This window comes from Salmo trutta, chromosome 24 (genome assembly GCF_901001165.1).
Source record: "Salmo trutta chromosome 24, fSalTru1.1, whole genome shotgun sequence".
NCBI classification, from domain to species: Eukaryota; Metazoa; Chordata; class Actinopteri; order Salmoniformes; family Salmonidae; genus Salmo; species Salmo trutta.
This window is the reverse complement of record NC_042980.1, coordinates 41,624,285-41,644,983: the sequence shown is the minus strand read 5'-3', so window position 1 is coordinate 41,644,983 and position 20,699 is coordinate 41,624,285. Positions and strand designations below refer to the sequence as shown.

General features: G+C 41.9%; 1 protein-coding gene across 1 annotated transcript in view; it reads left to right on the top strand.

Moving 5' to 3' along the window:
• LOC115161326 (collagen alpha-2(V) chain) overlaps window positions 1–20,699 on the top strand; it is a 57,477-nt gene that overhangs the window by 29,561 nt on the left and 7,217 nt on the right. The window contains exons 2-42 of the mRNA XM_029712226.1: window positions 893–1,117; window positions 1,589–1,608; window positions 1,716–1,781; window positions 2,103–2,156; window positions 3,427–3,519; window positions 6,046–6,123; window positions 6,306–6,350; window positions 6,528–6,581; window positions 6,881–6,934; window positions 8,345–8,398; window positions 8,489–8,542; window positions 8,697–8,750; window positions 9,365–9,409; window positions 10,595–10,648; window positions 10,943–10,987; window positions 11,283–11,336; window positions 11,544–11,642; window positions 12,194–12,238; window positions 12,397–12,495; window positions 12,827–12,880; window positions 13,091–13,198; window positions 13,446–13,499; window positions 13,614–13,712; window positions 13,878–13,931; window positions 14,232–14,330; window positions 14,435–14,488; window positions 14,594–14,647; window positions 14,802–14,855; window positions 15,014–15,067; window positions 15,363–15,407; window positions 15,548–15,646; window positions 15,760–15,867; window positions 16,567–16,620; window positions 17,012–17,065; window positions 17,157–17,210; window positions 17,322–17,375; window positions 19,084–19,191; window positions 19,289–19,342; window positions 19,484–19,537; window positions 19,739–19,900; window positions 20,529–20,636. Coding sequence (XP_029568086.1) covers window positions 893–1,117; window positions 1,589–1,608; window positions 1,716–1,781; window positions 2,103–2,156; window positions 3,427–3,519; window positions 6,046–6,123; window positions 6,306–6,350; window positions 6,528–6,581; window positions 6,881–6,934; window positions 8,345–8,398; window positions 8,489–8,542; window positions 8,697–8,750; window positions 9,365–9,409; window positions 10,595–10,648; window positions 10,943–10,987; window positions 11,283–11,336; window positions 11,544–11,642; window positions 12,194–12,238; window positions 12,397–12,495; window positions 12,827–12,880; window positions 13,091–13,198; window positions 13,446–13,499; window positions 13,614–13,712; window positions 13,878–13,931; window positions 14,232–14,330; window positions 14,435–14,488; window positions 14,594–14,647; window positions 14,802–14,855; window positions 15,014–15,067; window positions 15,363–15,407; window positions 15,548–15,646; window positions 15,760–15,867; window positions 16,567–16,620; window positions 17,012–17,065; window positions 17,157–17,210; window positions 17,322–17,375; window positions 19,084–19,191; window positions 19,289–19,342; window positions 19,484–19,537; window positions 19,739–19,900; window positions 20,529–20,636 — 2,930 coding nt within the window. The remainder of the gene's footprint in view (window positions 1–892; window positions 1,118–1,588; window positions 1,609–1,715; window positions 1,782–2,102; window positions 2,157–3,426; window positions 3,520–6,045; window positions 6,124–6,305; window positions 6,351–6,527; window positions 6,582–6,880; window positions 6,935–8,344; window positions 8,399–8,488; window positions 8,543–8,696; window positions 8,751–9,364; window positions 9,410–10,594; window positions 10,649–10,942; window positions 10,988–11,282; window positions 11,337–11,543; window positions 11,643–12,193; window positions 12,239–12,396; window positions 12,496–12,826; window positions 12,881–13,090; window positions 13,199–13,445; window positions 13,500–13,613; window positions 13,713–13,877; window positions 13,932–14,231; window positions 14,331–14,434; window positions 14,489–14,593; window positions 14,648–14,801; window positions 14,856–15,013; window positions 15,068–15,362; window positions 15,408–15,547; window positions 15,647–15,759; window positions 15,868–16,566; window positions 16,621–17,011; window positions 17,066–17,156; window positions 17,211–17,321; window positions 17,376–19,083; window positions 19,192–19,288; window positions 19,343–19,483; window positions 19,538–19,738; window positions 19,901–20,528; window positions 20,637–20,699) is intronic.

Sequence of the window (20,699 nt, the reverse complement as noted above, 5' to 3'; positions counted from 1 at the left end):
CTCTAAACACCTGTTGTTGATTTATGATACAGAATAATAAGATTCTGTTACACTAACGTTGCATTTATTCTTCTGTGTTTAAAGTGTCCAATTGGGTTTGTGTTCATTTTGTTGTTGGTGATACTGCATGCCAGTAAAGAAACCAGAAGGTTTTGCGATGTCCAATGAGGAAACATGTAATCTATCATGAAGCCACACAGGAAGCCAATAGGAAGAGAGCTATGAGAACATGTTCACAAGCCACTAAATAAGTCTGAATTATAACATTTAACCAGTGCATCGCTTTCAATGACTAGTGTCTTCATGTAAATGTAAATGTAATGTTGATCTATCTCAGTTCTGGACTGTGGCATTTACCACATTTTTCAACATGTAACATCTATCTTAATGTAGTAACCTAGAACTAGGCATCCTCTTTGCCTTCTGCCTTTGATTGGTGCATCTAGCGATAACACATTTTACAAATGAACAATGACACCACATTATCTTTAATGTGAATTTTAAAGCAGTGGTCAAATTTTTGGTGTTCAACTTCTTCCTGTCCCTGTTCTCATCAATTTATTCACAGAAATGCAGATCTCTCTAATATGCTCCTACCCATCACAGTTCCTTTCTGTTGCTCACGTTCCCTGCTGACCTATCCTGTCTGACCTTTCCTGTCTGACATTTCCTGTCTGACCCTTCCCTGTCTGACCTTTCCTATCTGACCTTTCCTGTATGATCTTTCCTGTCTGACCTTTCCCTTTCTGACCTCTCCCTGTGTGACCTTTCCTGTCTGTCCTTTGCCTTTCTGACCTTTCCTGTCTGACCTTTCCTGTCTGGACTTTCCTGTCTGACCTTTCCTGTCTGACCTTTCCGATCTAACCTTTCCTGTCTGTTCCACCCTCCACAGGAGATGACTTGGGCTGCACGGTTGACGGCCAGGTGTACACCAACCGAGACATTTGGAAACCGGAGCCATGTCGGATCTGCGTGTGCGACAACGGCGCCGTCCTGTGCGACGAGATCCAGTGCGATGAGCTGTCCAACTGTGAGAAAGTGACCATCCCCGAGGGCGAATGCTGTCCCATCTGCCAGAGCGAGGGCAGCACAGACACCAGTGGCAATGGCAGACCCGGTGAGTCAGAAAGCGTGACCGGAAATCTGTTGTGACCCCAAGTCATGACAAAGACACACATTTGTTATGAGAGAACCCAGTATGAACTGTGTTTGAATGTGTAACTACTACTACACTAATACACTGATGACACTGATGACACTGATGACACTCATGACACTCATGACACTCATGACACTGATGACACTGATGACACTGGTGACACTTATGACACTCATGACACTCATGACACTGATGACACTGATGACACTGGTGACACTCATGACACTCATGACACTGATGACACTGATGACACTGGTGACACTTATGACACTCATGACACTGATGACACTGATGACACTGGTGACACTCATGACACTCATGACACTGATGACACTGATGACACTGGTGACACTGATGACACTCATGACACTGTAGACTACAGGCTTTTGAAAGATAATTATTTGGTTATGTCTGTTCTGTCATTTTCAGATGGTGGCAGAGTCTACAGGGTAAGCTTTAGGATCTCCTTGGGATTATTAAACATCTTTAACATTTCTTGTTACTAACTTGATTTTAACGGTGAAGCAACAACTGTCATCTTGCTCTTGGTTTGTAGGGTCAGAAAGGAGAACCTGGAGATGTACCACAGGTGACTGGGATCAGAGGTCGTCCTGGGCCTATGGTAAGCTTATAGATCACTTTGTTTTCAGAGTCTATTATAAACTAAGTTTGTGACATAGTGCTTTGTCGAGATTCACCAAAATACAGCTTTAAGGTTTACGTTTTTTACCAGTTGTTTCTCACTTGTGGTGTGGATTTTGTAAGACTCTTTCAGTCAACTCTAGATGGCAGAAGAGCACAGTTACCTACAACACAGTTACCTACCTGTACTTGACAGAGCGTCAATAATGACTTTCCTCCATTTCAGTAATGATGCCATCATGTGATTAATGAAGGGACATTAGTGTGGCTTTTCCCATCCGTTCTTTTTATTCGACAACAGGGGCCTCCCGGATCTCCAGGATTCAGAGGGGACCGAGGCCAGAAAGGAAGACCTGTACGTTCCAGACATGACTTGTGAAAACACACACACACCTCTAGGATGCATGTAGAGCAAATATACCATGCTGTAGCTACGCTGGAGTTCTGCACTGTATACTTATTTACATTGACACATTGACAACAACAAAAAATAGTGCGTTTCAATACAAGTTGGATCTTTGCCAAATTGCAAATCCTTTATCATTCCCTTTTCTGGACCTAAATAGTATGATCACCCAACCCTTTTCTGTGACACCCCTCAGAAGTGATCCATGTGTCCCCAACTGTGCAGTCCACACAGAGCTTGTCTTATAAAAACCCAATGTCATGTAGCTTCATTTGGAAAATATGCTAAAGGAATATTTACTCATTATATAATGGCAGGTATAACACAGCCTTCATAGTGTAATTTCCTCTCCAGGCCAACCAAGCTGAGACATGACCATTTACGTACTACTCAGTCTCTATTGAATTAGGATATTTCAGAGAAATACATTTGTATATACAGAGAAATACATTATGTGATTATGAACATAAAATAATTATATAGATTTTTTTTTAAATCAATGGCTTTCATTGTCGTGCTCAAATAGAATACAGTATCTTCAAAGATAATCAACAGTACATGACCTGTTAAAGACTGTAGACAAACAATGATATACTCTGCACTGTGTGGAGATTTTTCTCTTTGGTGAAAAACACTGGGATAAAAAAATAAAATAAATCAACACACCATTTATTTTCAGTTTCAATGACATTACATTATCATTAGAATGCACTCCCAAAAGACCCATTCCGCAAACGTATGTATTTCATTTAAATTCAGTTCACAACAAAAACCTAAATGATGAATGAACATGCCCCTCTCATTGGAATGCTGATCCAATTGAGGACATACATTTAGCAGAACATCATTACTCTTTATGATTTATGACATAATATGTCCTCGGTGTACCTCTCATGTTAGCTTTGTCAAGCATAAGCTGTAATGATTTATTTTTTGTTTCTCATTGTGGCTACATTCATCCTCCACTGTTATTGTGTATCAACTAGAAAACCTGCTTTAGAACACAAGACAATATGACTGTCTACACATTATGGTACTAAACATAAATGGAGATCCATAACTCAGGGGTCACTGATATCAATACATGAGTTGAGAGGGGAAAAAAACGAGGTTTACACGGTAACAAGTTTACGATTTGGCACTTAATGAATGACACAGTATTTACTTGTTATGAGTTGCTTCATCCTGCTTATATTAACATGACATGATCTACCTAAAGGGGCTGCGCGGACCAGCAGGATACGACGGAGAGCCTGGTGTGCCTGGAAACCCAGGAGAACCAGGGCCTGCAGGAAACCAGGGTCCACCAGGAGTATGTACCACAATACCTACCCCTCATAAGCATGTATCATCTCAAGTGTATAACATGTCTATAAATGTTTCATTGACTGTCAATAAGTATAAACCGTTTATAAAGGAAACATTATTGTTAAGCGTTACCATCATGTAGTGTATTCTCGCTAGCTGGATTGCTGGATTGCAATGGATAAATTCACTACCAAACATGTTAGTCATGTTTTTGTTTTACAATCAATAGTTATATTAACATCGTGCAAGCAGTGGGGTTAAATTATACCCCCCAAAATCTACATACAGTTGAAGTCGGAAGTTTACATACACCTTAGCCAAATACATTTAAAATCAGTTTTTCACAATTCCTGAAATTTAATCCTAGTAAAGTTCCCTGTCTTAGGTCAGTTAGGATCACCACTTTATTTTAAGAATGTGAAATGTCAGAATAATAGTAGAGAGAATGATTAATTTCAGCTTTTATTTCTTTCATCACATTCCCAGTGGGTCAGGTTTGTAGGCATCCTTGCTCGCACACACTTATTCAGTTCTGCCCACAAATTTTCTATAGGATTGAGGTCAGGGCTTTGTGATGGCCACTCCAATACCTTGACTTCATTGTCCTTAAGCCATTTTGCCACAACTTTGGAAGTATGCTTGGGGTCATTGTTCATTTGGAAGACCCATTTGCGACCAAGCTTTAACTTCCTGACTGATGTCTTGAGAAGTTGCCTCAATATATCCACATCATTTTCCTTCCCCCATGAAGCCATCTATTTTGTGAAGTGCACCAATCCCTCCTGCAGAAAAGCACCCCCACAACATGATGCTGCCACCCCCGTGCTTCACGGTTGGGATGGTGTTCTTCGGCTTGCAATCCTCACCCATTTTTCCTCCAAACATAACGATGGTCATTATGGCCAAACTGTTCTATTTTGTTTCATGAGACCAGAGGACATTTCTCCAAAAAGTACGATCTTTGTCCCCATGTGCAGTTGCAAACCGTAGTCTGGCTTTTTTATGGCAGTTTTGGAGCAGTGGCTTCTTCCTTGCTGAGCAGCCTTTCAGGTTATGTCGATATAGGACTCGTTTTACTGTGGATATAGATATAGATATAGATTTTGTACCCTTTTCCTCCAGCATCTTCACAAGGTCCTTTGCTGTTGTTCTGGGATTGATTTGCACTTTTTGCACCAAAGTACGTTCATCTCTAAAAACAGAACGCGTCTCCTTCCTGAGCGGTATGATGGCTGCATGGTCCCATGCTGTTTATACTTGCGTACTATTGTTTGTACAGATGGATGTGGTACCTTCAGGCATTTGGAAATAGCTCCCAAGGATGAACCAGAATTGTGGAGATCTACAGGTGTTTGCCCACGTTTATTAGTGCTCCTGAGTGCAGCTGTGGATCTGCTACTGTGGACTGGGATCTGGCCTTGTATAGAATGTCCTTGTATCTCTCCTGGAAGGGGATATAGTCACCCTTTAGACACTCCTCTACGGCTCTGATCTGATCTGAAAGACTCGAGATAACTTTGGTAATCTCTTCAGTCTTCTCATTTACCATCCATATCTTCTCCTTCTCTTCCTCCCTTAGAGTACGTATCCTGGCCTCCTCTTCATCTAGCAGAATTTTCCGAAGATCATCAAACTCTATCCTGATCTGCATTTGTGTAAAATCGGCCAGTGTCTTAATGTACTTTGCTGTTTGATGACAGGCTAGTTTGGCTTCAGTAAAAAGACCCAGCTTCTCCTTCAAGGGCTGGAGCCCTTTACTTTTTCTTTGTGATCCTGGACAATTTCATCTATGGGACAGAACTTGTGGCCTGTGTGTGTTCTTGAATCCCGACACACTAAACAGACAGGCTGTTGATCCTTCGGACAGAAAAGCTTGAGTTTCTCTTTGTGATGAGTGCAGAGCCTCTCAAACCCAGCTGCATCTCTGGAGCTCCTCTTCTGTAGGAAGCCCTCACACAGCCTCCTCAGGGTAAGGCTCACTGCTGGGAAAGGCATTGAGGAGATCCTCCTGCAGACTGGACACTCCTGGTCTTCCATATGTTTCCAGTACTCCTCGAGGCAGGTTTTTCAGGCGCTGTGGTTGCAACACAGAACCACAGGATCCCTGAAGATATCATAACACACAGGACAGGAGAAATCAAATTCTATAAGGACAGTCAGTTTCCTACTCTCTGTATTGGCCTCAGCAAACAGCTAGAGGTAGAAGAATCAGCTTCATTGGCAAGTCCAAGAGCAGCTTCTACACTGACCACATGTCTCTCTGGATCAGAGTAAATGGTGACAGCTAAAGGGCTAAACTGTAAAAGTATGAGGCTTTATCAAATTTAACAGGGAGGATCTTTATTATGAATATCCCTAACTAAAGCACATTATCAGACTGATTATCTGGCCATTACCTGGTCTATTGAGAAATATAGTATGGAAACAAGAAAAATTCGCCTGGCCGTTACCTGGCGTATTCTGATGTTAAGTGGCCTCTGAGTTTCAGGTTGAATATCCAATACTGTAAATCACTGTTCTGTTTCCCCAGGGACTGGGAGCTCAGATGGCTGGAGGATTTGGGGATGAGAAATCAGCCGGCCAAATGGCCATGATGCCAGGAACTAGGGTAAGAAGGTGCAGTGAAACCATCTTGGGTCACACAAGTTTCTTGTGCCATATTTATTTACTATGGCTTGGATAATTTAGCTTTCGTAGTGATGTTGGTGTATGTTTTGAATTTGTTGAACTATGGGTGTAAGGCTCATACTGTTTATGATTCTGTGTACAATTATGCAACCTGTGTTTTAGGGAGAGGCAGGAGCAAGAGGACCTCCTGGGCCAAATGGAAACCCTGTAAGTTAAAAACAACGAATGAAAAAAATAATTTCAAACAATTATATTTGGAGCAATCCGTTCACTCTCTCTCGCTCTCTCTCTCTCTCTCTCCCTCTCTCTCTCTCTCTCTCTCTCCCTCTCTCTCTCTCTCTCTCTCTCTCTCTCTCTCTCCCTCTCTCGCTCTCTCTCTCTCAGGGCCATTCTGGACCGCAAGGACCCCATGGGGAAGTTGGTGATCCAGGTCACATGGTATGACAACATTCTCCTTGTCATATGTCATGTTTCTAGTCCGGTGTTCCCTGTTTATTGCGACCATTCTCAACAAAGTGTCTATAAAGAATAGCACCTTGAGTCATGTTGGCACCACAGTAGTCACATCCCTCTTCTTGAAAACAAACAACACAAAAGTGACAGACTACAGAATATGTGCAACTGTTTATGTTGACCATTTAATCTCCTGGTAACACTTGACATAAAGCTGACAGATATAATATATTATGATGCCGTTATAATGCATTATAATGTCTTATCATAATCTTCTGTTGTAGGGTCAACCTGGACAAAGGGGATCTGAAGGGCCACCAGGAAAGCCGGGTGAAGATGTGAGTAAACTCTCATCTCTGTTCACCAGCAGTACTGCAGCTATTACATGGACTGCATTCAAAGATGGACTGCATTCCATGGACTGCATTCCAAGATGGACTGCATTCAAAGATGGACTGCATTCCATGGACTGCATTCCAAGATGGACTGCATTCAAAGATGGACTGCATTTCCATGGACTGCATTCAAAGATGGACTGCATTCCATGGACTGCATTCAAAGATGGACTGCATTTACATGGACTGCATTCAAAGATGGACTGCATTTCCATGGACTGCATTCCAAGATGGACTGCATTCAAAGATGGACTGCATTCCATGGACTGCATTCAAAGATGGACTGCATTTACATGGACTGCATTCAAAGATGGACTGCATTTCCATGGACTGCATTCAAAGATGGACTGCATTCCATGGACTGCATTCCAAGATGGACTGCATTTCCATGGACTGCATTCAAAGATGGACTGCATTCCATGGACTGCATTCCAAGATGGACTGCATTTCCATGGACTGCATTCAAAGATGGACTGCATTTCCATGGACTGCATTCAAAGATGGACTGCATTTCCATGGACTGCATTCAAAGATGGACTTCATTTCCATGGACTGCATTCAAAGATGGACTGCATTTCCATGGACTGCATTCAAAGATGGACTGCATTTCCATGGACTGCATTCAAAGATGGACTGCATTTCCATGGACTGCATTCAAAGATGGACTGCATTTCCATGGACTGCATTCCAAGATGGACTGCATTTCCATGGACTGCATTCAAAGATGGACTGCATTTCCATGGACTGCATTCAAAGATGGACTGCATTTCCATGGACTGCATTCAAAGATGGACTGCATTTCCATGGACTGCATTCAAAGATGGACTGCATTTCCATGGACTGCATTCAAAGATGGACTGCATTTCCATGGACTGCATTCAAAGATGGACTGCATTCCATGGACTGCATTCAAAGATGGACTGCATTTCCATGGACTGCATTCCAAGATGGACTGCATTTCCATGGACTGCATTCAAAGATGGACTGCATTTCCATGGACTGCATTCAAAGATGGACTGCATTTCCATGGACTGCATTCAAAGATGGACTGCATTTCCATGGACTGCATTCAAAGATGGACTGCATTCCATGGACTGCATTCCAAGATGGACTGCATTCCATGGACTGCATTCCAAGATGGACTGCATTTCCATGGACTGCATTCAAAGATGGACTGCATTTCCATGGACTGCATTCCAGATGCTCTGTGTCACAATAACCTTCCCAACAGAAACTCAAAAGACATGAACATACTAGATTGAAGGCATGCTAACCTTACACCCCCATGATGTGTAAGAAACATCACCCTTTATACTTAGTAAATGCTACTCATCTCTTGTGATATCATCCTAGGGAGAAGCAGGGAAAGCTGGAAATTCAGGAGAGATGGGATTCCCTGGATCACCGGTAAGTTATATATCAATATAAGTGTTATGCTTGAAATTATTACTAAAATGACTGCAATACTGTACTCAAATACCATGTAATGTATTTCAGGGAGCTAGAGGATTTCCAGGGACACCTGGGCCTCCGGGACTGAAAGGCCATAGAGTAAGTATAACCCCATTCAATATATATATTGTTTTGCCTATTTAGAGCTTTGAGCTAACGCTGTAATTAAAGGCACTATACAAATGAAATGTATTATTAATATTATTACTATTATTGTTATTATTAATGGAGAAATACACATTCCATCTTTCAGGGTCACACAGGTCCAATGGGTCTAAGAGGAGAAACTGGAACTGTAGGATCCAAGGTAGACAATCTACATATTATGTTATAACTAACTGGTTTTATAACTAACAGTGATATTCATATAGATATTATGTTCTAACTAACTGGTTTTATAACTAACAGTGATATTCATATAGATATTATGTTCTAACTAACTGGTTTTATAACTAACAGTGATATTCATATAGATATTATGTTCTAACTAACTGGTTTCATGATTCATGTAGACACCGTAGTTATTTGTAGTCATGATACAGCAATTTTTTACAGATAATATATGATACATATAACTATGCATTCTGTAGATCAGGGTGTCAAAGTCATTCCACAGAACGGCTGAGTGTCTGTAGGTTTATTGTTCTCTTCTTTAAATGAAGACCTTCACAACACATAAAGTGTGTTCCCTCAGGTCGCTACTCTACTACCACATATCTACAACTCTAAATCCATACGTGTGTGTGTGTTATCATGTGTACGTGTAGGCGTGTGTCTGTGTCTTAATTCATCGATCAAGTACAAGGGTGGAGTGAAAAACTGTAGAATCTCAGCCCTCCGTGGAATGAGTTTGGGCGCGTGCTGTAGAGTGTTGCAAAGCATGTATTAATGAATGCAATGTTTCTGTCATCGATCTCTTAGGGTGCATTAGGCCCCACTGGTCCAATTGGCACACCTGGCCCTATGGTAAGTGGAACATATTTTAAATATACAGTATTGTGTACTAACAACTTGTGCTGTCTCTGACAAAATGCAATTCATAGCAAAGACCACTGACATGAATAGAGCTACTGTTATGTTGATACCAATTTGATATTTGATCTTTAGAAGATTTCTCAACTTCTGCATCAATCAAAAAAGATAAGATAGGTGAAAGCAAAATGGTGGATGCATACCTGATGTTGGCTTTGACCAGTACAGATCCTTCACTGTCTAACCTGGTGTTGGCTTTGACCAGTCCAGATCCTTCACTGTCTACCCTGGTGTTGGCTTTGACCAGTCCAGATCCTTCACAGTCTAACCTGGTGTTGGCTTTGACCAGTCCAGATCCTTCACAGTCTAACCTGGTGTTGGCTTTGACCAGTCCAGATCTTTCACTGTCTACCCTTGTGTTGGCTTTGACCAGTACAGATCCTTCACTGTCTACCCTGGTGTTGGCTTTGACCAGTCCAGATCCTGCACAGTCTAACCTGGTGTTGGCTTTGACCAGTACAGATCCTTTATAGTCTACCCTGCTGTTGGCTTTGACCATTACAGATCCTTCACAGTCTAACCTGGTGTTGGCTTTGACCAGTACAGATCCTTTATAGTCTACCCTGGTGTTGGCTTTGACCAGTCCAGATCCTGCACAGTCTAACCTGGTGTTGGCTTTGACCAGTACAGATCCTTTATAGTCTACCCTGGTGTTGGCTTTGACCAGTAAAGATCCTTCACAGTCTAATGCAGTAGAATGAAAAGAGGCAAGCAGAGGAAGCCAGTATGTGGATGCAGTCCATGAAGAGAAGCTGTACTGCTAGATTACCTTTGACTTTCATATCTTCAGCTGTCTAAAATTAACAATGCAATATTCGTAACTAACAGGCATTGTTTAATTAATAAATTATCAAAATTAAAAAAAATACAACAAATGTTGCAAATGATTTTTTCCTGTTAGTAGAAGCCTATTTAATAAGACATGAAGCCTAATGGTGTTGCTTCAGGGTTGCTCAGGAGCAGCAGTTGGACCTATTTGCAGGACTGTAGAAAAGCCTTGTCATAGTGCATCAACTCACGGCCAATTAAAACTTTTACTCTAATGGCCACTTTTTTCTTACATTTATATGTTTATTGTTCTGCCACTGTAAAAGCAATAATGACGTATGGCTTTTTTAGGGCCCTAGAGGCATGCCTGGGGAGAGAGGCCGCTTAGGAGCTAACGGAATACCGGTAAGAATGAGTACACTTTTAATAAAGAGCATTATTACACACAGCCAATAATAGCATTCTCAGATGTATTGCTGCTTTTTATATACAGTACAACGGTATACAATTAATGCCTCCAGATAACAAGCTATTGTTATATTCACCTAGAGTGCTCAATTATTATTTCAAATCTATTTTTGTGGTCATGTACAGTCTTTGACTAATGTACACAATACACATTTCCGATGTATGTCTTTACAAGAATTGATGATTGTATTTCTTTTTGATTTCAATTAATTGTTTGTTTTTTTACGGTAGGGTATGAAAGGTCCTCCTGGGAACATTGGCAAACCAGGTCCGATGGTAAGACAAGTAGACGTAACTCATTATCAACTGTTTATGAAATTCATAGAATAACTCAACACACTGGAGTTGCTACTATCCTATTACTCAACACACTGGAGTTGCTACTATCATATTACTCAACACACTGGAGTTGCTACTATCATATTACTCAACACACTGGAGTTGCTACTATCATATTACTCAACACACTGGAGTTGCTACTATCATATTACTCAACACACTGGAGTTGCTACTAGAATATTACAGCTTTTCAGCAATTCATAAATTTACTTTCCCGGTTTTATGCTTGCAGGGTCCATTAGGTATCAATGGCCCCCCAGGATATCCAGGAATTCCAGGAATGAAGGCAAGTAGACTGTCAAATACAACATTAAGTATTTAATCCATGTTCAAATCTATACGATATGAATTGAGACTTCAGAGGTTGTATATGTAATGTTGTATACATCATGTTATATATGTAACCTAACAACAGATATTGCTAGCTAATAAGTTTATGCAGGGCTATGTAGATAAAATGGACTCATTGAGGATTTCTGTTTCTCTTCTCCAGGGCCAACCGGGTGCCACAGGAGTGCGAGGCCCCGAGGGGCAACAGGGCCAGAGGGGTGAGACAGGACACCAAGGCAGGGCAGGGGCAACTGGCCTACAAGTACGGCTCTTATTTCTAACACCTACTCTATTTATTGAAGGTCCAATGCAGCCATCTTGATCTCAATAACAAATCATTTCTGGGTATCAATTAAATACTGTACTCTAATTGTTTTCACTTAATATTGTCAAAAATAAACAAAAATAACTTCTTAGCAATGAGTACTTTCTCAATTTTGCTAGGACTGTCTCGGAGTGGTCTGAGTAGGGAGGGGAAAACTGAAAACTAGCTGTTATTGGCAGAGAGGTTTGGAACTCTCTTTCATATTGGTCTATTTCCTAATTTGCCGCCTGGTGATGTCACCAGGCAGACCAAAACTACATCCCATCAAAACAGGCTGAAATTTGCGGAGGTCTTTTCAAACAGCTGTTACGCTAAAAGGGCATTATCATAATTTTCATACATTCACAGTATAATTCCAACCTCATGGTGTGGTAAACACAGGGAAATCACGTTTTTGACTGCACTGGGCCTTTAACATCCTTATATGCACAATGCATTTTGGTAATGCACGTAAGATTTTATTAATATGACAAATTTGCTATTTCTAGGGTCCTTCAGGAACTGACGGTGGCCCAGGTACTAAGGGTCCAGTGGTATGTATATTATCATTAATGTCGTACTCCTAATTACCAAGAAAATCATTTGTTGTTAAACAACTGTAATTGTAATTTCACGTAGTATACCAAGAGTATTTAAAGATGTATATGATCAAGATTGCTGTGTATTGAGAGATGCTCCTGTTGTTTTGTAGGGTACCATGGGTGTGCAGGGTCCCGGGGGACACCTCGGACCCCACGGTCCACCTGGACCTCAGGGAAGCACTGGACAGCCTGGGATCAAAGGTCAACTGGTAATGTGGCGTCTTTTTACTTTGGATAAAAGTTTTTTTTTCTACTCTTGCGAGGTCCAGACATTCATGTTCCTTATACATGTATAAATACACTATCAATGTTATGACATGCATGCTCTAGACATAAACATCGCTCTGTGTTACTTTGGCCTTTACCAAAGCACAGAGGAAATGGCCCAGAGCGCCTTCTAAGCAATGTACTTTTACTGCAAAATAGTTGTTTTGACTGTTTGACAAGGGGATGGGGATTTTGTTTTTCATTTTTATGATGCATTATCTATAATAAAATGTGACTTGTGATATACTTATGCTTCACACGTCTTTGTTTCAGGGAGATGTTGGTGTTCCTGGGTACAAAGGAGAGGGCGGACCCAAAGGAGAACCTGTAAGCCCAAATAATGTGACCTTTCACAGATGATTTGATATACAGTGATTGTAATATATTACAATACTTGGTTGTCTAAATGTACATTATTCCACATTGGATGAAAGAGAGACACTGTCATAGCTGGTACAGAGTGTATTAGGATGGTTGAATGTCAAGTTTATTGAGATGGTTAAACACATTTTAAATAAAGTTTATTTTGATTCCTAGGGTCCCCCTGGTTCCCAAGGAGTGATTGGGCCCCAAGGTGAGGAGGGAAAAAGAGGAAATCGCGGTGACTCTGGTTCATTAGGACCACTGGGTCCTGTTGGTGAGAGGGTGAGTCTACCGTTGGCCTCTCTACTACTGAACACCTCTAGATTATAAGGATTTAGGTCAGTGACTGTAAATTCAGACTTCTCAGGATGAATTTCAGCCCTCCATTCTCATTTACCTCAGTTCATTCTCCATGAATATGTCCTCAACCCTGTGCAGAAAAATGTATATTGTTTCATAGATTGTAATCTTGGTACCTGTATATCCTATGTGTCTTCTTTTCATATATTGATGGGCATGTGTATTACAGGGGTCTCCTGGTAACCGAGGTTTTCCCGGTGCTGATGGATTACCTGGACCTAAGGTACAGACAGATGATCAGAGATCTATTACAGCTAAAACATGTGCTCATTAGACTGGATTCTAAGGACTGGAGCCCCCAGCCCAAACCTAATTCACTATACTGTTTCTCCTGAAGGGTGCTCAAGGAGATCGTGGACCATCTGGCATATCTGGGCCTAAAGGTTCAGGAGGCGATCCAGGGCGCACTGGCGAACCAGGCCTCCCAGGTGCAAGGGTAATGTGAAGACATCATCTAGCTTTCCAAGATTCCCTCGTTAACTTATATCCCATATTTATATCTCAAAAAGCCCAAACAATGCTGATGGGAATCTGTCTTGGTCTACCACAAACTGTGGATCTTTGTTTCTGAAGTTCACAACCTTGTCTGTTGTTTTTATAGGGTCTGACTGGTACCCCAGGAGTCCAGGGAGCCGAGGGCAAGCCAGGACCACTGGTAAGGTTGACCATAGTTGGGGGGAAAAAAGAGTCTTTACACACATTCAACTTAATACAACTTTTTTTTAAACTGCAGAGAAAAAGCTAATGCACTCAGTGATTGCCACAGCTCCAACAAGTGTTCTTAAATCAATTATTTCACTGATATACAAACAAGCTTTAGAGCAACAGGGTCTATTTGTCAGGCTATCAGTGAGTGGACAATACCTCTTTTCGAGGTTTGACCATTGGCGTCAGATGTCGTAACACTGAATGAACAACCATAGGTAAGAGTTGTGCTTGTGTCCTCTGTCTGAAGGGCCCAGCAGGAGAAGATGGCCGCCCAGGACCAGCAGGATCTATTGGAACCAGAGGTCCTGCAGGAACCATGGGAACACCTGGGCCAAAGGGCTTTAACGTAAGGAACTTTGAAAGTTCTAATCTTCTCAGCATGTCTTGCTATCAAACTTGTCCTATCTCCTCATGACCTCTTGAATGACCCCTTGTCTTTTCAACCCAAAGGGAGATCCAGGGAAGACAGGTGAACAAGGATCTCCGGGAGTGGCAGGACAAAGAGTGAGTGTCTTTGTCAATGAGCACTAAATTACTTCTGTCTTTGAACGTGTCTACAGAAACAATTGTGTTTATGAGGACGATCACTAATGATGACTTCCTTTCTAGGGTCCTCCTGGGAAAGATGGGGAGGTTGGCCCTGCAGGTCCCGCTGGACCTCCGGTAAGTCACCTGTTTGTCTCTGATTATCATGACTCCTATCTAGTAGCATTGTGGTATAGACATTACCAATCTCATTTCAAAGTATGCTGTATCACAATATACTTATCTTGATGAACGATTGAGTGAAAATGTTCTGTAAACTGTTTGTCTGAAGGGTGTTGCTGGTGACAGAGGAGAACAGGGACCTCCCGGTGTGAACGGCTTCCAGGTGGGTTATCATACATTTTTACCAATGGCATTAAGAACGGTGAACTAGCTAGCATCGGCTGATTACTGAAAGTGTCAGCAAAGCTTGTCACTTATATGGGATTGAACCAACTGCACACTGTTGTTGTCATCTGAAGTGTATATGCTGTTGTGTTTCAGGGATTACCTGGACCACCAGGCCCCCCTGGAGAGTCAGGAAAACCAGGTGATCTGGTGAGTTTTATGAATAATATAATATCTTATACAGTATATGGCATTTACCAGACTTTTTTTTAATCCAAAGCGATTTACAGTCATGCATGCATACATTTTATGCATAGTTGACCCCAGAGGGAATCGAAACCACAATCCTGACGGTGCAAGTTCCATGCTCTAGCAACTGAGCACTTGCACAGTCTGAGTTAGCTGAAGTATATACCTAATAGGATAAATAGCTCCTCTGTTTTATGGGATGCAATCCTCATTATATGATATGACGTTTTAGATTGACTTTATTTGTCTTGTTTAGGGTATCCCCGGAGAAGGAGGTGCTGTGGGTCAAATTGGACCAAGGGTACGTTTACCATCTTACTAATATAAATATATATTGGAATATATTGAACATACTGTAAATACCATTCAGTATTGCACCAGACACACATATACATTATATGTGTCTGTTGTGTGACTGACACCTGTTTTGTGTTTAAACAGGGAGAACGTGGAATCCCAGGAGAGAGAGGAGAACTCGGACCTCACGGTTTAGCTGGACCCAAAGGAATCCCCGGAGCACCAGGACCCGATGGACCAAAGGTATTTGTTATCCATGCATAGAGATGTAATGTGGAACCTCAATGGAGGATTATGTGTATTGGATCTTTGAAGCCGCAAATATGAAACTGATCCCATTGCTTTTTTCCCCAAAGGGTAGTCCTGGTCCTCATGGTGGACTTGGTGACCTAGGACCTCCTGGTCTTCAGGGGATGCCTGGTGAGAGAGGGATCTCTGGTCCTTCTGGGCCTAAAGGTGACAGAGTAAGTATTCACACACTGCGTGATTATCTCCTTATCTTACAATATCCTGTCTAGAGAGGTGGTGTATTCATCTCCTTATCTTACAGTATCCTGTCTACGTAGACAGTGTATTCATCTCCTTATCTTATAATATCCTGTCTAGGGAGACAGTTTATTCATCTCCTTATCTTATAATATCCTGTCTAGGGAGACGGTGTATTCATCTCCTTATTTGATAATATCCTGTCTAGGGAGACGGTGTATTCATCTCCTTATCTTATAATATCCTGTCTAGGGAGACGGTGTATTCATCTCCTTATTTGATAATATCCTGTCTAGGGAGACGGTGTATTCATCTCCTTATTTGATAATATCCTGTCTAGGGAGACGGTGTATTCATCTCCTTATTTGATAATATCCTGTCTAGGGAGACGGTGTATTCATCTCCTTATTTGATAATATCCTGTCTAGGGAGACGGTGTATTCATCTCCTTATTTGATAATATCCTGTCTAGGGAGACGGTGTATAGCCATCTGCGTATCCTTGTTTCTGTCTACTGAATGTGTATGATTGTTTTCTACTGTGATTTGTGTGGACCCTTGGAGGAGTACAGTAGATGTTGGTAGTTAAAGGGGGGCAAAGTGAACAATTAAATCATTATGATAACATAAGAATAGTATTATTTATCTGATTGTGACATGTGACATTCTCCATTGTAGGGATCCGGTGGAGAGAAGGGATCAGAAGGTACACCTGGAAATGATGGCGCAAGAGTAAGTCAAATTTACACGTGCATTTTATCTTTCGCTTTGATGCAACATAAAGAGGCATTGTGTTATTTCTTATTTTGGCCTAAAACAAATAGTTTTGTGCTTTGATCATGTGAAGACAGATAGCAGATGTTCTTATTTGTAAGGTGCTACAGTAGCCCCAGGTGCTTACCCAGCTTATTCAAACAGTTGGCGAGCCATGCTAGCATGCAGTGATTGTGTCAGAACAGGAAAAGTTATGTATACTGTAGGGTTGTAAAACAAAAACAAAAAGTGTCAGCTCGGAAACATGTAGCTGCATGTTCTGTCAGAGAAATATGTCTGCTCATTTAATTGCACAAAGTCACAAAATGGATGAATGTATTTCCTCTAACAAGACCTTTTCTCACCACAGGGTCTTCCTGGTCCTCTCGGCCCACCCGGACCCCATGGACCCAGCGGTGAAAAGGTAAAGACACATTTTGCCAAAAGCTAGAATCATTTAGTTAGCTAATATTTTTTTGTGACACTAGAACAACTGGAACTTGTTGTAATTGCAGGGAGAAGCTGGACCTAAAGGCCCTCCCGGACCTCATGGATCAAGAGCGATGCCTGTGAGTGGACAACTTGACATTCAGTATAAAAACATACAGTGACACATTTACCTGAAAATGATCATATCAGCTGTTATGGCATAATGATCTGTTTGTATTCTGTTCCACCAGGGAAACCGTGGTGAACCTGGTCCTATTGGTCCTGTTGGGTTTGGCGGGCCACCTGTAAGTCATTCTTAATTACTGTAACCCATCATGCCTATGAGATGACATTCAATTGATTGTCTTAGCATCATACTAATACTAATATTAATACCACTACTACTACTAATAATACATTACATTTATAGAGCGCTTTTCATTTACAGATGTAAATAACGAGATTGCATTCGGAAAGTATTCAGACCCCTTGACTTTTTCCACATTTTCTTTCGTTACAGCCTTATTCTAAAATTGATTAAAGTGTTATTTTCCATCATCAATCTACACACAATACCCTATAACAACAAAGAAAAAAATTGTATTTAGACATTTTTGAAAACTGAAATATCACATTTACATAAGTATTCAGACCCTTTACTCAGTCCTTTGTTGAAGCACCTTTGGCAGCAATTACAGCCTCGAGTCTTCTTGGGTATGATGCTACAAGCTTGGCACACCTGCATTTTGGGAGTTTCTCCCATTCTTCTCTGAGGATCCTCTCAAGCTCTGTCAGGTTGGATGGGGAGCGTCGCTGCACAGCTATTTTCAGGTCTCTCCAGAGATGTTCGATCAGGTTCAAGTCTGAGTTCTGGCTGGGCCACACAAGGACATTCAGAGACTTGTCCCAAAGCCACTCCTGCATTGTCTTGGCTGTGTGCTTAGGGTCATTGTCCGGTTGCAAAGTGAACCTTCGCCCCAGTCTGAGGTCATGAGTGCTCTGGAGCAGGTTTTCCTTCAAGGATCTCCCTGTACTTTGCTCAGTTCATCTTTCCCTCAGTCCTGACTAGTCTCCCAGTCCCTGCCAGTGCCATCACCATGCTTCACTGTAGGGATGGTGCCAGGTTTCCTCCAGACGATGCTTGCATTCATGCCAAAGAGTTCAATCTTGGTTTCATCAGACCAGATAATCTTGTTTCTCGTGGTCTGAGAGTCCTGTAGGTGCCTTTTTGCAAACTCCAAGCGGGCTGTCATGTGCCTTTTCCTGAGGAGTGGCTTCCGTCTGGCCACTCTACCATAAAGGCGAGTGGTAGCCTAGTGGTTAGAGCGTTGGACTTGTAACCAAAAGGTTGCAAGATTGAAGGTAAAAACAAGGTAAAAATATATCATTCTGCCTCTGAACAAGGCAGCTGACCCACTGTTCATAGGCTGTTATTGAAAATAAGAATTTGTTCTTAACTGACTTGCCTAGTAAAATACAGGTAAGAAAAAGGCCTGATTGATGGAGTGCTGCAGAGATGGCTTTCCTTCTGGGTTGACCATTGGGTTCTTGGTTACCTCCCTGACCAAGGCCCTTCTACCCCGATTGCTCAGTTTGGGCAGGCGGCCAGCTTTAGGATGAGTCTTGGTGGTTCCAAACTTCTTCTATTTAAGAAATGATGGAGGCCACTGTGTTCTTGGGGTTCTTCAATGCTGCAGACATTTTTTGGTACCCTTCCCCAGATCTGTGCCTCGACACAATCCTGTCTCGGAGCTTTATGGACAATTCCTTCAACCTCATCGCTTGGTTTTTGCTCTGACATGCACTGTCAACTGTGGGACCTTATATAAACAGGTGTGTGCCTTTCCAAATCATGTCCAATCAATTGAATTTACCTTAGGTGGACTCCAGGATTAGACCCACCCCTTGTATATAGCATATTATTAGACCTCCTTTTGTGTTGTCTCATAAAACAAGTAGTGCCTTTGGGATGTTTCCAGCTCTTATGCTTATTTTCTTATTATCCTCATACAGGGTCCTGATGGTCAACCAGGAGTCAAGGGGGAGCCCGGAGAGCCAGGTCAGAAGGGTGACGCTGGTTCTCCAGGGCCTCAGGGCTTATCTGGATCCCACGGACCTCCTGTGAGTTAACATGCCACATTCTCTTGTGCTATATTGTCTCACATAGACAACAGATCAGGAGGAACAATCTCATGCAACAATATTCATCTCTCCGTAGGGTATTGTTGGTGTGGCTGGACTGAAGGGTGGCAGAGGAACCCAAGGTGCACCTGTAAGTTCATGTTTTATATTTTGATCAGTCTCTGGGGACTTTGACATGATTGTGTCCAGGTATTGACACATACAGTTCAGAGAGTATATAAACATGTAATGAACAGTAATCATGTGGATCTTCTCATCTGTTAACTCGTAGGGCCCCACTGGTTTCCCTGGATCTGCAGGCCGGGTTGGACCACCAGGCTCAACTGTAAGTAATCACCAAACCACTTTTGGTTAGATTGATTAAATGTACCAATTTGGAAGTAGCCATCAGCTATCATTTCAATATGCCACTGGAATTGAATACTTTAATAATAACCACTTACCAGCTATTGTGAATGCACTTCCCATTATTCTCAGAGAGATAAACAACAATAACAAAAATTACAATAAATTATGTTTGTGACAGGGTCCCATTGGAGAGGCCGGACCCCTTGGTCCCCCTGGGAAGGAGGGTCCTCCTGGCCTTCGTGGAGAGAACGGATCCCCTGGAAGACAAGGAGAAAGAGGCCCCCCAGGACCAGCCGGAGGTCCAGGAGACAAGGGAGACTCTGGGGAGGACGGACCCACGGTAAACTATCAATGAATAGCAATGTTTCTCAATTGGTTCCTGGGAGAATTTCAGGGGATGCACATCACTAAACTAATAAGTTAAATGGAGTGTATTCATACAGGGCTAGAACAAAAATGTAAACCTCAGGAATTGATTGGACATTGTAAACTGGGTGGTTCGAGCCCTGAATGCTGATTGGCTGACAGCCGTGGTATATCAGACCATCTACCACGGGTATGACAAAACATGTATTTTTTATAGCTCTAATTACGTTGGTAACCAGTTTATAATAGCAATAAGGCACCTTTGGAGGTTTGTAGTATATGGCCAATATACCAGGGCTAAGGGCTGTATCCACGTTGCTTCATGCCTGCGAACAGCCCTTAGCCGTGGAATATTGGCCATATACCACACCCCCTCGTGCCTTAATTCTTAATTAACACATTGCTGTATAATACAATTTATCCACTCCATTCAGTCAGGATATGGATTGGAATAAGAAAAATAATTATCAACCAAAATATCAGGAAACATCCAATTCATGAACTAAATTACAAGTTTGAGTCGTGTTGAATTGGACTGACCACAACCCTGGTACCGCACAATATCCAGTCAATTTAAACTCCAACTGGATTTGTTTCCGCAGGGTCCTGATGGGCCTCCAGGTCCCGCCGGAACAACAGGACAGAGAGGTATTGTGGGTCTTCCTGGTCAGAGGGGAGAGCGTGGAATGCTGGGACTTCCAGGACCAGCGGTGTGTATTGATTTGGATCACACGTGTGGCCACAATATGAACTGCTTTTACATTGCATGTTAC